Raw genomic sequence first — 16,812 nt, 5'->3', positions numbered from 1 at the left:
GCAGCATTTGTTTCTTCATACTAAGGTACTGTGGCAACCCTATTGAGAGAACGCCACTTTTGCGGTGAAAGTTCTTGAAACTTTCCCAACTTGCAGGCCTAATCTGCTTGTGACCCCACAAATGATTATCTTTTGCCTAATCTACTTCCAAGAACTTTTGCAAAGACTTTACCGTTTGATAGCAGAACTGCTGTTTCCTATACAGAACACTAGACCATTGACTTTGGTGTAGGCCTATTGACTTGAATTGAACTTTCTGGTGAACTGAAACTATTTGCACTGTCTGACAAGTATATGTGATCTATTCTACTTACCTTGTCCCTTTTGCTCATTTCTAAGTGACTGAACTGCTATTTGGCTCCTAATTCAGGGGAGCTCAAACTGTCTCAAAATATTAGAGTTTTATATTGAAGTGTATTTGTTTATAACATTAAGTTGCCTCCTTCTAGTGAAATGTTTTCTAAATAATTGTGTAATAAATTAATAAGTGTTTTACCAAGAAACCTTGGGTATAAGTGTCTACTTGAACCACTATGATTGAAAAAACTCTGTGTAACCTCTTGTACTGCTCACATTCACTCTTGTGATAAGCCTAGCTGCTCAGCTCGCTACCAAAAACAGACTTATACCAAAGGTGGGTTTTGCTTACACCTGGAGTCCTAATTGTACGTGGTGGTCCCAGGGGGTACTGCATGCAATTCTGCCTAACAAGAGCAGCTTTTCCATGTGAGCAGTGATGCTGTTTATGATGATTACGATGGGACATCCCTCGTCCTCCGATTACTCTTCTGTCCTAGCTGTGCGCTGAGTATCACGGTGGCCATTTTCCTACCTCTCGACGTGCAGGCGGTGGCCATGTGTCCAAATCTGCGGCATTTCCAGCACTTTTTGCTCCTGGCAGGGCACTACTTGTCATTGGCAAGGTGACTGGTGCTAGCACATCTGTAGCATTTAGCCGGTGCTCTTCTCCCCGATCACTCAGACACTTTCTGGTGCGCTCACTGCTTTTATTGCTAACAAGGTAAAACTGCTTACGCATAGTTGCATCACTGTGAAGCTACTAGTTCAAGGCATATTCAATGAGTCTTGTGAGGGGTAGTAATAGGGGTGTGGGGATGGGGCCAGACTTTCAGGTTGGGGCGTTGGGGCTGCAGTCCTGTCCCTCTGCAGCCCGCACAACGAATCCCACTTGCTCACCCGCGCTTTCCTTTTCGCGTTTCATCCTCTCGCAAGAGCTTTGGTCATCTCTCGCGAGATTACGCTCCACACCAATCCTGGTTTTAGCTTTGTATTTAGGGACTGGAACTTAAAGTCCTGGGTTATATTAGGAGGGTATACTGCAGACGTCGCTTTGGGCCTCGCCTGGCTGGGCGCTTGTGCAGGGTGATCCTCCCTGGACCACCAGCCGTGGCAGCTGGAGCATGAGTCCGGCTCGGGCCCGCTCGTCGCCAATGTGAAAACTGGCCTCACCCAGGCCTGAGGGCCACTCAGGGTTGGGGGCCTCCTTCCAAGTACCACACGTACACAGGCCTGTGCTGACAGATGCGTCTTTACGTAACTGAAAATCCCTCTTCCCGGAACCCCCCCCCCAACCCAACATCACTTCCCTCTGTCCTAGCCCAAACGTGGGCCTTCCGCTCACAACGATGAAGAAGGGCTACATCCCTATTGAAAAACATGACAAAGCCCAGAATGTAAAGTTAAAAGCAGGATTGAACTAGACTGTAAAATGGAAAATGTCATATATTTTGAAGACTGCCTCATACATGCCATCCCTCCTGATTTAGACAGGAGATTCACGATTTTTTATTTAAAAATCTGGCTTTTTTTTAATACTGTCTCCCACCTAAAATAATGATAACCCCAATGCAATCCTATGTGAAAAATAAAATTTCCCGATTGCTGTGGTGAAATCTCCCTCTCAGGGGCCCCCGACTTTTGGCATGTCTGCTGCCCCCACTATACTATCTGCCACATTATTGAAAATAAATGTGTACACCTATTGTGGATAGGTGCTGTTTATATGTCGCTGAAAGATTGATTCCTCTACACAAGTTTGTGCAGTGAAATGTTCTTTATTGTATCTCTTGTAGATGATATGTAGCTCCACCAGTGTAATCATCAACCTCCTTCCAAATAATAAGGAATCTCCCCATAGAGTCTCCCTAAACATCCCGCATCACTCTACAGCAACCCACAGGTAGAGAATGCTACAGTACCGTTTTTCAAATGAACAAAAACACGAAATGATGCTTTAGTCGTTTCTTTGTAATTATATTTATGATTATAATTGTCCATTTATAACGCGCTCAATACCAAGAGTGGTTTCTGGCGGCGGAATCGGGATTCGAACCTGTACTCCGCCGCGTTGTCTGGTTTCCCAGCCAAAGGCGTTGCTACACAGGTTCGAACCTTTTCTTCCTTAGAGACACTTGATTAGTCCGTTTTCTCTGTCTGCGTACCTCGGCAGACAGTCTTTCCCTATTTCCGCATGTGGTCTCGTTTTCCAGCGTAGCCCAGCGCCAGTACTCTTTTGTACTCTTTTGTCCCTCTTCCCTTTCCATGGTCCCGGGCCGGCGTCCCTCCTCGCGCTATGGTTACACGCGCGCCGTGCCGTTGCTTTGAATTGAGCCAATGGGAGAGGCCAGCGCGCGGTGTTTAAATACGCGCATGCGCAGCGCGGCCGTTTGAAAGCTGACCGCGAGCGACGGTAGGTCCTGGACCGGGAGTTGGGAATCTGACAGCCCCACCTCCCGCCCGGGGGAGTTGGGGGACAGTATGTCATCCCTGGGGCCTTGGTGCCCCCGCCCACCGCTGTGAGGCTCGGCCAGGGCTCCCAGGGCGTTGGGTGGGGCTGCAGCGCCTAGAATGTGTGTTGGGGTGCAGCTGCAGCGCCTAGAGTCTGTGTTGGGGTGCAGCTGCAGCGCCTAGAGTCTGTGTTGGGGTGCGACTGCAGCGCCTAGAGTCTGTGTTGGGGTGCAGCTGCAGCGCCTAGAGTCTGTGTTGGGGTGCGGCTGCAGCTGTGTTGGGGTGCGGCTGCAGCGCCTAGAGTCTGTGTTGGGGTGCGGCTGCAGCGCCTAGAGTCTGTGTTGGGGTGCGGCTGCAGCTGTGTTGGGGTGCGGCTGCAGCGCCTAGAGTCTGTGTTGGGGTGCAGCTGCAGCGCCTAGAGTCTGTGTTGGGGTGCGACTGCAGCGCCTAGAGTCTGTGTTGGGGTGCAGCTGCAGCGCCTAGAGTCTGTGTTGGGGTGCGGCTGCAGCTGTGTTGGGGTGCGGCTGCAGCGCCTAGAGTCTGTGTTGGGGTGCGGCTGCAGCTTTGTTGGGGTGCGGCTGCAGCGCCTAGAGTCTGTGTTCTGGGCGCCCCCGCACGAGCAGGGCCACGCAGCAGAGGGTGCACGAGCCGCTGCGGTGCTGGATAGGCTTGCATCTGGGTTGGAAGGGTGTAAATAGCAATATTTTAATGGCAGCATGTGGAGTGCCCAGCCCACATCGGGATTGTGTGGGAGCTCTCTTATGGATTTGGAGAAGGCGCATGACATGGTGTGGAGGAGCGCGTTGCTGGCGAGACTGTGGAGATGGGTGTGAAGGGGAGGATGTTTCGGTGGATTAGGGCGTTTTTGGCTGACAGCTTTCAGGTGAGAGTGAGGGGGTGATGTCTGAAGTTTGGAAGATGGAGAATGGGACACGGCAGGGGAGTGTGATTAGTGCAATGCTGGTTAATGTGATGGATGGGTTGGTTCAGGCTTTCATGGGTGTTGTGGATTTCTTTGTGGATGACGGTGTGGTATGGGTAAGAGGGCAGAGTTTGTTGTTGGTGCAGAGTTGGCTGCAAGCTGTGATGGTGCGTATGGAGGAGTGCTGTGGGAAATTGGGCATTTTGGTGTCTGGATAAGTGTGAGCATGGTTTTCTTGAGGAAAAGGGTGCAACAGGAGTTGAACTTGGTTTTGAAAGGTGTGAGGGTGAAGAGCGTAGAGGAGTTTTGGTACTGGGGGGGTGATTTTGGATAGGCAGTTGAACTGGAATTTGCAGGTGGATGGTGTGGTGGATAAGTGTAAACGTAGGTTGAATTTGTTGCGGGCGGTGTCTGGGAAAGAGTGGGGTGTGCAGCAGAAGTGTTTACGAATGTGGTATAAGAGCATCCCTTCTTGCCTGGGTGAGATGCTCAAGTGCATTATTTTGAGTGACTTGTTTTTGGCCGAGGTGCACATGAACATAGCGTTATTTGCCCCAATAGTATCCCTGGCTATTGTGAGTTTTTGATTGACACGTAGGGTTTAACCGCATTGATTTTGGTAGTGAGTGCTGCAGAGGAAGCAATGGCGCTAACTTGGCTTGTCATGGAGAGCGAGGGGTCAATGTAGACCCCAGTGTTTTGGCTCCTGGTGATACAGTGATTATGGTGTTTATCTATTTTGATTGTCCTGTATTGGGAGTCAGTTTGTTGAGAGTATCTTTGGTGCCTACCAGGAGGATCTGTTTATCTCAATTGACAGTCCATTAATCGCCATCCAAGCCTGAATGGTTGTTTATGTAGAGTGTGGCAGCGTCTTGATCATAAGAACCAGTGAGAGGCAGTAGTGTTGGCATAATTTGTGTAAGCTATGCTGCGTTCATCCAGATCATTGAAAAGAGGTAAGGTGAAGATATTGTAGTGTGGGTGCAGTGCATGATCCCTGAGACACCAGTGGATGGTGGTAGGTGCGGCACAGGCATGGTCCTAGAGCACTCATAGGAGATCCATGCTGCGGCTTCAGGGGGGGAAGTAGAAGAGTTGTCTACATAGGGTATCGTGATCAACAAGATCAACCGCTGGTGACAAATCGAGAAGTGTCGGCTTATCTTTGTCCATAATATCAGTTGACACTTTAACTCAAGTAAGGCATTCAAAGATGTTTTTCTTTTGTAAGGCGCGGACCCGAGCCTCTTTCAGGCCTGATGTTGGAGTTGAACCAAGCATTGATGAATGCTGTCAGAAAAGGGGCTAGAGCATCCGCGCATTCCTTAATAAGAATGGTTGGGCAGACATCGCCCTTGCATTTGCAAGGTTTGATTTGCTGAATGATGGCTAGTACGTCTGTCTTTGTTACTTCTCTGAAGGAGAAGTTCTCTTTAGTAACTACTGGTAATAGGTGATGAGGGCATGTTGTCTTTGGGCAAGGCCTCATAGTGGACATTAATCTTTGCTTGCAAGAGCTCAGTTTTATTTATCACGCTGGTTGGACACTAGTGCACCATGCATCTTTCACAAAATTCTGGGTGCTTGTAACTGGTGTAGCAAATCCTTTGAAAATGACAACCGGTTCGTTTGATTCTGATTTAGCATTGGAGATCCTGGCGTTATAAGCTGTCGATTTAGCTAGAATTATGGCGCTTTTTTGTATTGTGCAGCCAGTGTTTTGTAGGCAATTAACATGGATTCCTGTGGGATCGTTTGCAATTTGGTGAGCGCCTTGCGCTTGAGGGAGCGTAGACCTTTGTGGTGAACCAGGAATTTGCATGTTTCTCCCTTTTGGCTTTCTTACACTCGCAATGGTGTCTACTGCTGTTTTGATTGTGGTGTTATATATTACTCAGCCAGCACCAAGGGGTCATGGGAGAACTGGGGGCTTCAAGGCTGGGCCTCCCGAAAAGGACAGATCCTGTTTTTGGTAAGGTTGTGTGAGCATCTGACTAATGCTGGTGGTGCGTGGTAGGTTTGGGTAAAGTGCTGGTGGTAGGGATGGAGAAGTGAATAAGGTGATCCGTCCATGGGGAGGGGGTATTGGAACTGATATCGACTTCACTGTTGCATTCCACTACCCAGTGTAGAATGTGTCCTTTGGAGGATGTAGGGTTGAGTAGTTTTTGTTGAAGCCCAAATCCTGGAGCGCTTTTGCTAAGGCCTTGTCTTGTATTCCCCATTGATCGTTCAAGCCCATATTGAAGTCTCCATAAGAATGGATTTGCTGGTGTTTTTAACATTTTCCCCCAAGTAGATGGAGAAGATGGTTGTGGAAATCCATTAGAGGGCCTGGAGGGCGATATGTATAGCAATGGTAAGGTTTGGAAAGAGTGCGAGTTTAACAGATAGGGAGTCTGCATTCCTGCTGAGCAGTGATTTGGTTTGTCTTGCTGCTGCTGCTGCTAGGGTTTCCTTGACTATGAGGGCTACTGCTCCACCTTTAGCAGTTGGTCTGTTTTGTCGGAATATGGTGTAACCTGGCAGTAGTGCTAGGGAGATGGCTGGTCCCGAGGCTTCATGGAGCCATGTTTTGGTAATGGCTAAAGCATCCAAATCCAAGTTGGTGAGTAGGTCATGAATTTCTGTTGCATGAGCTCGGAGTGATTGTGCATTTATTAGGGCAAATTATAGAGGCCTGTGCACTGGCATAGTCTTATTCTTGCATTTAACTGGCAGAGGAATCCTAAACTCATTCTTGGAGCTAGCTAATGCATGGGGCAAGGGCACCAAGGGGGTCTATAGTAGGCACGCTTGCCTAATAGTTGGTTTCTGATAGAAGTCATTCTGGGCCAGTGAGGGGTTTCGTGCGACAACTTAGCCTGGCTAGTCTGCTTGCTAATAAGTCACGGGAGAGTTTGGGGGAGTGTTGTGGTAAGGGGGTCATTAGGTTGGACGAAGGATGGCAGGATGAGGGTGGGTGCAATGTCTTCTGATTGGCGAATTTTATTCACCATGCTAGATTGCTAAGAGCGATGGGTTGGGAAGAACTCAAAACATGAGCTACTGTCATGGAGTGGTGTATGTACTCGAGACTGTTTTGGGGAGTGGGGCGGGGTAGGGTGCAGCGTATGAAGAACCTGGGGCCTGCTATGGTTGCCCCAAGTACCAACAGTTGGTGCACCATCAAACGTTTGTTGCACTGGAAGAAGGGGGTGGGAGGGCGTGCTGTGCTTACAAGATGTGGGATAGAATTGAGTTCTCATAAGGGCTCAAGTGATGGCACTAAATGAATACAGCAGTTCTGAAGTATGTACAAAAAGTATATTGGCAGGGTGTTAACTGACTGGCTTTGCGAAGTGCACATAAAAAAAAAACGCCAATCTGATTGAACGATTATCCGAGGATGCCGAGAAATGGTATATAGAATACATAACGGCCCGCTTATAACAGCCAGGTGGATGCATTCAGAGGTAGCTAGCCACATCTAAGCAGTCGCAAAAGAGCTAGTATTGGTGAGGTCAGAGTCCGAGGCCTGTACCTAAGATTGTGGTAACGTTTTTTAAATAAAAACAATCCAGAGCATGGCTGGTCTTGCTGATGTAGACATTTCTGGCCCAGAACCTTATCATTTGATCCTCTCGTTTAGCTGTAGAAGGTGACTGTAACTTGTGCACTGAACTATCTTTTCTTTGCAGTGTCCACGCTTGAATCATGGCTCAATTTGTGTTTGAAAATGACATCAGCAGTATCTTGAAGCTGGACACCCCATTACCAAATGCTCCTTTAGCCCGATGGCAGCGCAAAGCAAAAGAGGGCGGCGGTACAAGCACCTCGACAAGCCTGGTTTCCACATCCATTAATACCAGCACCACTTCACCCATGAAAGCTGCCAACCGGTCACAGAGTGCCAGTAAGACTCCTTCCAAAACTCCAGGTGAGATGCTTGATGGGGCAAATCGCGCTCCCGGTTTATTCTATGGACTCAGTATGCTTGTTTGTCCTATAGCTAGCCAGTAGATGAGATGCTATCTGGGATCTAAGGGGGTTATCTTTAGGATCGGTAGTTCCTGGTGTGATGTCATGGTGGTTTTCGCTGGCTGTGCATCTCAGTGGCAGGGTCGACTGGCGGTAGGTGGCAGGCTGGAATGGAGTAGCAGTTTTCCAGTGACTGCATGATTGAGTGTTAACTGAGCCAATGACTATAAGGACTTCTGACCGGACAGGCAATCAGGAGATGCTTACAAGGGAGTAAGGCAGAGAAAGGGAATGCACTATTTTCAGGTGAGTGGCCGTGCCCACTGATGGTTCCAGTTAATATTTAGGAACCTATTATCGTTTTTGTGCTTCAAGAAGTGAGGGTTTGCGAAGATGGGGGTTTCTTGTCCATGTGTTAAGGTATTGGGCATTATGAGTTGATGACGCTGATCAATGGAGCATGTGGCACGAAACGGAAATCTACAATAGTTGTGAAGAAAGGGGGGGGGGAGTTACCCGTGTAATAGAGGCAATTGTAGTCCCACCCCCCATATAGAGGCAGCTTGTTACTTTCTGTGAAGAGGCCTCTGTACATGCGTTTCCCGGTTCAACAGAGGTGGTTCTTACAGGCATCAATGCTAAGTCTATTTAGCCTCTCCTTTATTTATATATATATATATATATATATATATATATATATATATATATATGCGACAGGTGTGCCTCACAGGTAACCCACTTATCCTTTGCGTTTCACAAGCTGATATCCTGGACTTGTATTAGAATAATACCGGATGAGTGTGCCCACAAGAGGATACTGAAAGTGGCAAAGTATCAGCCAGACATGGGGCAGATTAAGATACGAGGATCTGTTTAGACCAGGGTAAACGTAGAGGAATTGCTTGCATTCTGTCCATCTCGGGAACTATCAGTTGGAGTGCAGATTCCCTAGCTCTGTACAAGATAGCTCCAGCTTGTATCCTAGAAGAGCCTGGTTAGCTTGGCACCAACAGTTACTTTTGGCTCCCCAGGCCAACCGAAGCTGAACTCGCCCACCTGTGTGAATTTAACTCTTGATAATCTATAAATATTCGAGCACATCTATAAGATATTTAAAGCCTAAGAGAATAAATGGACAAGATGATAGGTTTGCATCTCATGTGGAAGTTGGATGTGTGGTGCTATGCCACTAGTTAATGCTGGATACACAGGAGCTGCTTTTAGCTCCTGCTTACCTAATCTTCAATTTCTATCCCTGTTGCTAGTTGTCAATTTATATATTAGGTTACAATGTATATATTTGTTTTATAGCTGAGTAAAGTTTTCATTTGGGTTTTTGAATAACGGTTTGCATTCATTGCTTGTAAAAGTAATGTTTGCACTATTGCTCTTTACCTTTACTGTTGGCAGTTTCTTCTGCCAAGAGAACAACTAATCGTTTACAATTGTGGGTGTTGTGTGTAATGGATATTTAAATTCCAGTCTTCCTGGTTGAGCTGCAGGCATCAGCAAAAGCAATGGTGGTTTGCCTCAAACTGTACTCTTGGGGGTGGGTGGGTTTTGCCGATGACTTTTATTATGATATAAAAATCATAATAAAAAAAAGCAAACGGTGCTGTTTATAACTGGGTGAGCAGAAATCAAAACGGTGGACTGGAACTGTTTGATGGCTGAGCTCTGTGCATACAGTGAACATTGGTTTAATGCTCCGAATACTATGGTCAAGGCATTGGTTACATCTTGAATGTTCGTATTTTCTACTGTTCCCCAGAAATTAATTGCATGTCATCCTTGGAGCTAAATGTTATTGGAACACGATTGGAGCTAAGAGGTCAGCAGCATATTAACTCTATTGCCGCCCCCCCCCCCCCCCCCCCCTCTAACCCCAACCCACCGATGTGGCGCCACATCGATTCTCACCCCTCCCAGGAACAGTTTGCAATCAGTAAAATAACATTTGTTCTGACTGCCGGAAATATATTATGCCATTGGTTGGTACCATTGCAAAACACAACTCTGCTTCTGGTGAGCAGGGAGACATTCACACGGTACCTATTGGATATTTTCCTTTTCCAAACTTTGTAGTGGGTACTCCTGAAGGCTGGATACCTCCCAGGGACATAGAAACTTACCGTTGGCTTGGTCCTTCAGGAACACCACCTACTTCAGCTTCCCATTCCCATAACCACCTGCCGATAGGTACTCGTGGCGCTGTGAATGGTTCCCTGGCTTGGTTAGATTTCCCCTCTAATACAAGTGCCCAGAGAATTGGCTCGCCACCCTGCTATTACATCACTCAGTGTGCTAACTGTTTAGTCTGCCAATGACGCGCATCTCCCTGGCCTGTGATGTGTTGATCATGTGTTTAGAAGAAGTTTCCTGGGCTAGGCCCATCCTGAGGGCATCACATTTATCTGGGATTTTTTTTCTATTTTATTCTGACAGTCACATTTTATTTAGCGCCAACGGTTACAAAATGTATAAACGCAGAACAATTGCTCAAATGTTTTGGAATGGGATTTCAGAGAACCACGAAACAAGGTTGAAATGGAGGGGATATTAAGCAGAGTGTTACAATGGAGAAGAGCAAGAAGCTCAAAGGAACAAAACCGGGACTGAGCACACTGGTGGATGAGGAGCCAAGAGTAAAGTGAGAAGAGCGAAGAGAGGTGCAGGGATATAGAAGGATATTGGTGCAGAAAGAGATCTGGGAGCAAGACCATGAGATTTAAATACAAGAACCAACCAGAGAATCGGTAATAGTCCTGCGATGAGAGCAGACACAAAAGACGGATGGAAGATTTTAAGCAGGGCAAGATTAGTTGGGGAGGCCTAATAGGAAGTCGAGAAAAAATTGGAGATTAAAAGTTTTATGCCTGAGAAGTATGAAATAAATGGACGGGCCTTGGGTGAAAGCGACCAGAGCAGTAAGTTGGTGAGAAAGATTTGTATTGAAGCAGAGACTAGGATTACGAGCTGTAGATGAAATGGGAAGCTTAGAGGGTGTAAATGAAATGAAGGAGGGTGTAAGATGAGGAGAAAGATTGTTGGCAGGGAAAAACAGTACATCGGCCTTTGCAGCATTAAGGGTGAGATAACGGGAGGACATCCAAGATTTGATTGCAGCCAGGCAAGCAGAAGATTAAGGTGAATTTCAGGAGAGAAGGGGGAAGGAAGTAGTTGGGTGTAATCCACGTGGAAATGGTGGGACAGCCCAAAGGAGGAAATGACAGCCGCAAGATGTGTAGAGCGAGAATGCAAAATGGCTAGAACTGATCTTCAGGCACACCGTGGGCAGCCGAGAATAATTGAAGACTTGCCTGCCCAAGAGACTGAAAAAGAGATGAATGAAACCAGGACATGAGAAGCCAAAAGAGTGACTAAGGAGTGATCAACCGTGTCAAAAGCTGCAGATGGGTCTAGACAAATAAGGAAAGGTAAGTGTTTGGAATAACGCACCGAAAGGAGAGACTTTTCAGTGTAATGAGAAGGACGGAAACCAGACTGATTGTTTCTGAGGGCAATGGTACACCCAGTGCATCCCTATACCCGCAAGGCCTTCTTTCATGGTGTGACTGCAGTTGGTTTGTGTACTGGTGCTTTCCCCCTTGAGTGCCCTGTTCACTGTTTTTTACTCTCGTAGGTGGGGACCCCCTTATCTGGTGCTAAATTAGCACCTTTAATACATTCCCCCTCTTTCGATCGGCACCTCCTCCCACTCATTTCCTAATTTCTTGCGCACGTGACCCTGTTCATGTCCCCCTTCCTCTTCGTACCCATCTAAATATTTTCCTCGTAGTTTTCTAAGTCTTGTGGGGGAGCTGTAAAAATGTACTCTTATCATCCTCCCTCTCATTCACGCTTGGAGGTTCCTCACCAACACTTTACCAAGCTCAATTTGAGTTGCTGACTTTATGTAACATGCTTTACTTTGGTGACAATTGCACCAGCTGATGACCCACATGCCGAGGCAGATTGCGATGAAGCATCACAGCGACATTTATTTTGAACATTGTTGCCAACCAATCTGTGACCCAGGCAAATAAAGCATCCAGCCAGATGTTTGATGTGACGTCTTCTGTCTTTTTTCATTTCGGATCTGCTCAACGACCTCTGTTCATGTTCCGCTGGCTGCCTAATTTGTGGGTATTGTGCAACATGTGCTCCAGATCTTATGACACAGGCCGCCTTCCATAGCAGTCGTACATGGTGGATTCTGTTTTTTTTGCAGGGCCATTAAACGCAAAGCTGCCAGCTCTTCAGTCCATTTTCGGTTGCTTTAGCCAATTGGAGCAGCTTGTAATCCATTTTGTGTTGGCTGCCGTCTGTACCCCAGGAAGCGGGGGCAAACTGAAAAACAGACTCCTTGTTGAAGAGTCTTAAATGTGGTGGGATAGTGTCCAGCAGAATCCACCAAGATCTTGATCTATAGTTACTGGACCTCTTCCTACTTATCTTTGGTGGTTCTCCATGTCGCCATGGGTCGTCTCGCATTATCCTTCAATTTCTGTGTGGATAACTTGTTGAATCCCAGCTTACCTTCCTGAGGGACCATCGTGCACATGCTTACCGTCAATTCCAATGGCTCCCCGGAAGTGGTCATTGAAAGGCTGCCAACCGGATACAGGGACTGCTGAGGAATCCTGAAGTGAAGCACCAGGACATATAAGCCATCAACTGTCATCCCCCATCGACCGAGGTTCGGAGGACTGCTGTAATCTCGTCGACCGGAGCTGCAACACTCCGTTGCCTAAGACTTTGAATCAAGGACTCCCTTGCTCATCACGTCTACTGCTTTGTCCCGCCGGAGAAAGTAGTCACCGACAGAGGAGTATCTGCCAGTGGGTTTCCCACCACCTGAAGTCCTCAAGACGCAGACGAAGATCCGAAAGCCAGCCGTGGTTGCATCGATCTTCAACCCTGATGCCCTTGCTGGGCCTACGTCCTTCAGTCTGCTGCTACGAACTATCGTAGTCTACATGCACCACGTGCCTCAGCTTTGCAGGACGTCCACGACCGATCGTCGACGAGCACCGCCAGGACCGTAGCTGCTGCCTCTACAACAGTGTACACCCTTTTCTTCAAGGGATCTCGACGATCCGTGGCTCCTGCCTTAAAGGGAGTGCACTCAAGAAGGATCTGTCAACTAACTCTGCTAGACCAGGTACATTGGGGTAGAACTTTTGTAAAAGGGAATAAGACTCTGCTAAACAATATATGGACTGGGCTTGTCTGTATCTTATTTACAGGTTGCCCAGGTGGGGGATCCTTACCTGGGCTAGTGGTTGGGACCCCCGGTATTCTGCCAATTGTTTGTTCACATTGCTATTAGACTTGTATGTCATTACAAAGCAGTCAAAGGAGTCCAGAGTGAACTGTGGTACCACATAGATATTGTGTATATTTAAAATTATCGTATTGCCTAATCAGTGTTTTGACCCTTATTTATCTGTTATCACGGTTTGTGGACATTCCTTTGTTGGGGGCCTGGGGACTACTGTACTTAGAACCAGCCTGCATCACCTCCTGAGAGGTAAGCCTTGATTACTCGTCCATTGCTACTGTAATAAAGTAAAGAGGGGATGCTCTGTGCTTCTACTCTGCCATATAGAGGGCAGGACTGCAGATGACCCCCCCTCCAGTCTTTACAGCCCCTGCTATTCTTTTTCCTTTGTGCAGTGCATATTGACACTACGGAATGGAACAATCAATGTATGTAGTCGCCTTCCTCTACAGGCTCCAAGTAGGTAGCTGGGCTGACCACACAGCATCTCCCTACCTCAATGGCTGGGTTAGTCGCCATTGCCTCGCAACCTGACACCCTTTGTGTGTAAGTGTGTGCTTTTTGATTCTCGAGGATGGCGAATAGTGAGTGCCCACATAGTACTATAGGGCACCCCATGATTGTCGCTGCCTTTTCTATAGCAAACACTGCAGCGTGAGCGCTTGTTTGCAGGGGAAATGTCCCTGCATCACTGGGTCTAGAATACCACTGTAATATGCTAGGGGCTCTTGTCCCTGTAGCTTTTTTTGAGGACCACTGTAATCATGGCACCGTCTGAATGTAAGTACAGATAAAAATGTTTGCTGTAGTTTTGGGTGGCCAGCACTGGGGCATGGGCCAGTGCATCTTTTGTGATTCATTCATTTCCAATGTCCATCTTGGTTCCTTCTTCACCTTAACAGGGTTTTTGTGAATGGAGTAATCTGAAATAGTCCCAGGAACTTCTGCATTTCCTTCACTGTATGTGGGCAGGCTGTGGAGTGTATGACCTGTAACCTCTGGTGCTATCCTGCGCCCCTTAATGGATATGATTTGTTCCAGGTACACAACCTCTTGTGGCAATATTGCAATTTCACTTCGTCCACCTTTTAATCCTTTTTCTGCTAACAATGTCTGGTGTACCGGCAGCTCACTGCATATCAAAAAAATCCTCAACCTACTGGATCAGTGTACTTGACATTTGTACATTGCACTGGTCCATCTGGATCACCCTGTTAAAAATGCTACGTGACTCGAAGTATCCTTGAGGCAAACCATTGTGCTCGAATATGGTCCCGCAATATGTAAATATGGTTGGTACATGAGTCTGGGTGCAAGGGAATGGGAAAGGTGTTCTTCAAGTCGGATGACAAGTTATTCACCTTTTTGTTGGGATGTTGGTCAATTAAAATAATAGAATCCGATAAAGGCGAATGTTAAAGAGTTAAATTAGGAATAAAAATGCCATGCATAGAATACATGAGTCGCAAACCAGCAAGCAATCAGACCAACTAAAGTTGTTCACAGTATTTCTCAAATTTGTCACAATTTGTAATCTAGGGGTCCATTTCCTCCCAATAGGGACTATGACTCAGCACATGACAGCGGGAGCTGGCTGAGGAATAGCCAGACTCGATGAGGGCCAGCTGTAGACTTATTACCTTCAAGCACCTTAGCCAAAAGGCACACTCGCTAATCGTCAGGTTATGGACATGGTCACTGAGGTTTAGCATGATTACTGATGTCATAACGGGGTACTCGTTAGAATATGCTTTACTGTTTCGGGGCAGTTATGGTTTTTACAAGCACGACCTTTCAGCATGCTTCAGATTCCCAGCTGCTCCAGTATTCGCTAATACTGGAAGCCTGTTTATTCATAGGAGCAGTATGAACCTACAACGGTTACTAGATTGGCAAAGCATGAGACCCTCACTTGCCCTGGGGTATACAGTACATGAGGTGTTAATTTGTAAGACTTTAGACTCTGGAGATGTAAATGGTCTAAATTGTGACGGACTTCGGGACCAAAGGAAATTCTGATTCAACCACTTTTAGAGGGTGCAGATCCTGAATAACTTGATGAGACACTTTGATTTCTTTATCGGCTATATCGCTGTTACTTGGCGATGCAGACTGGATGTCCTGTTGCCAAAGTGTATGTAGAGTAGAACATATTCCACTATCGGCTTCTCTGGATAATTAATGGGTATTGCCCCTTTTCACCACCCCTCTCCTTTCAAAACTCCACATCATGGGGTCCCTTGGTCCATAATTTCACTTGAACTTTTTTGAGGTCCTCTTCTGTGTTTGTTCCCATGTTTCACTAACTGCGCTAGTATTGGTACCAGCTTTTCCATTACTTGAACTGGGCAATGTATCTATCTGAAACGCCATCTCTCCCTCCTCCTCTTGAGAACAATTGTTCATCCAATACTAGTGAAATTGTCAGTGTATGGCCAATGCATGGCACCATACGCCATTCCATGTTCCAAGATCACCATGTCTTTGTGTATCACTACTTCCTCTAGTTGTAACACGACTGTTGTCCCCTTCATGTCATCCTTTTAGCACTGTGGTCTAAACAGACATCCTAAGGCCAATTCCAATTGGAACACCTTCCTTGTATCCCCAGGACCCATCCTAGCAGCTTCTCAACCCCGTACAGGAATGCTTCGGTACAAGACCTGTGCCCGCAGAGTACTCTGTGCATGCGCCGCCAAGATGAGTAGAACCATGCCTGCTATGGTACACACCATCCTATTCTCCGTGAATGAAATTGTTGCTTTTAGCTTGCTGAGCATCTCTCCCTTGTATATTTATCGGAGCGTCTTAGAATACAGTAGTGGCGCTACAGTGTGTTGCACCCCAGAGAAGCCCTGCATATCCATCCCCTTGTTTGATAATGGGAATTTCCCCTCCATAATGCAGGATTTGGTTGCTCCTGTGCCTATAAGAAATTCTCTTGGTTCTATTTTCACTACTACATCAGATTCCTTTTCAGGATCATCAATTATTGCTAGTACTGGACACACCCAGGCCTTCTGTGTGCCCCTCTATTGCTATGGGTTGCTTGGTGAGAAAGGGAACACATTCCCCCTACAACACTGACCCTGGTGTAGTGGGGCTCTACATTATGTCCTAGCACCACTGCAGTCCTCTCACCACTGCTGGAGGTTATCACAGCTGGGGCTAATATGCCACCATCTCTTGCCTGCGTCCCACCCTGCAGTGTGGGCATTTGTGGTTGTGCTGGTAGAAGCTGCATCTGCTGCAGCTGTACTGTGCTTATCCCGGTTTCTATGCCACTTGAATCGCCTGTGCCTGCTGCACAAAAGGCGGGCAGTAGGTGCCCTATGTTCTGGCATATATAACAGACCAAAGACCCTGTAACCTGACCCTCCATCGCCCTATTCCCGCTGCTGGTTTCCTCTTAGGGTACAAAATATCCCTGTGCATGTAATTTGTGGTGGTGGTCCCCATTGTGGCGTGTATTGCGGCTCCATGTAGCCCCCTTGTTGTAAATTCCCTGCTGGAAACCCTTCCTGTGGTGCAGGTGCCACTGTTGTGTCGTCTGGCACTAGTATTGCCCCTTTCATTGGGTATTTTGTTAGTTTCCTTTGCACAAGTTTGTTTTCTGCATCGCTCATGTCTTTGGACCAATGACTCCTCCTTTGGTGGCCTGAGTCGCTACTATTTTCACCTTCCCTAACATGCTGCGGAGTGAGGTTGACCAGTCTGCCATTTCCGTCGCTGTCCTGCCTCTTTACCTCTTTCCCCATCAGGCATCCATTCGTCACTGTCCCATCTAGCAGTCCTTCGTCTGAGGCTGCATCGTCCACATCCCCTCCTTCTGCATTCTTCCTCCTCTTCTAATATGAATTTTATTCTCCCTGATGGCCATTCCCTTTTGTCTGCC

The 16,812-nt window shown here is 47.1% G+C and overlaps 1 protein-coding gene across 3 annotated transcripts in view; it reads left to right on the top strand.

The window, feature by feature from the left end:
* Window positions 1-2,501: 2,501 nt before the first annotated feature.
* Window positions 2,502-16,812, top strand: part of CDC20 (cell division cycle 20) — a 200,844-nt gene continuing 186,533 nt past the window's right edge. Inside the window, exons 1-2 of one of the 3 annotated variants that reach the window (XM_069642439.1) lie at window positions 2,502-2,710; window positions 7,354-7,592. In XM_069642439.1, coding sequence (XP_069498540.1) covers window positions 7,370-7,592 — 223 coding nt within the window. In that variant the 5' untranslated portion in view covers window positions 2,502-2,710; window positions 7,354-7,369. The other 2 variants (XM_069642441.1, XM_069642440.1) reach the window with 2 other exon arrangements.

The sequence above is a fragment of the Ambystoma mexicanum genome, chromosome 1q, assembly GCF_040938575.1.
Source record: "Ambystoma mexicanum isolate Mex_15411 chromosome 1q, UKY_AmexF1_1, whole genome shotgun sequence".
NCBI classification, from domain to species: Eukaryota; Metazoa; Chordata; class Amphibia; order Caudata; family Ambystomatidae; genus Ambystoma; species Ambystoma mexicanum.
The sequence above is the reverse complement of the archived record's forward strand: the minus strand, read 5'-3'. Positions and strand labels throughout refer to the sequence as shown.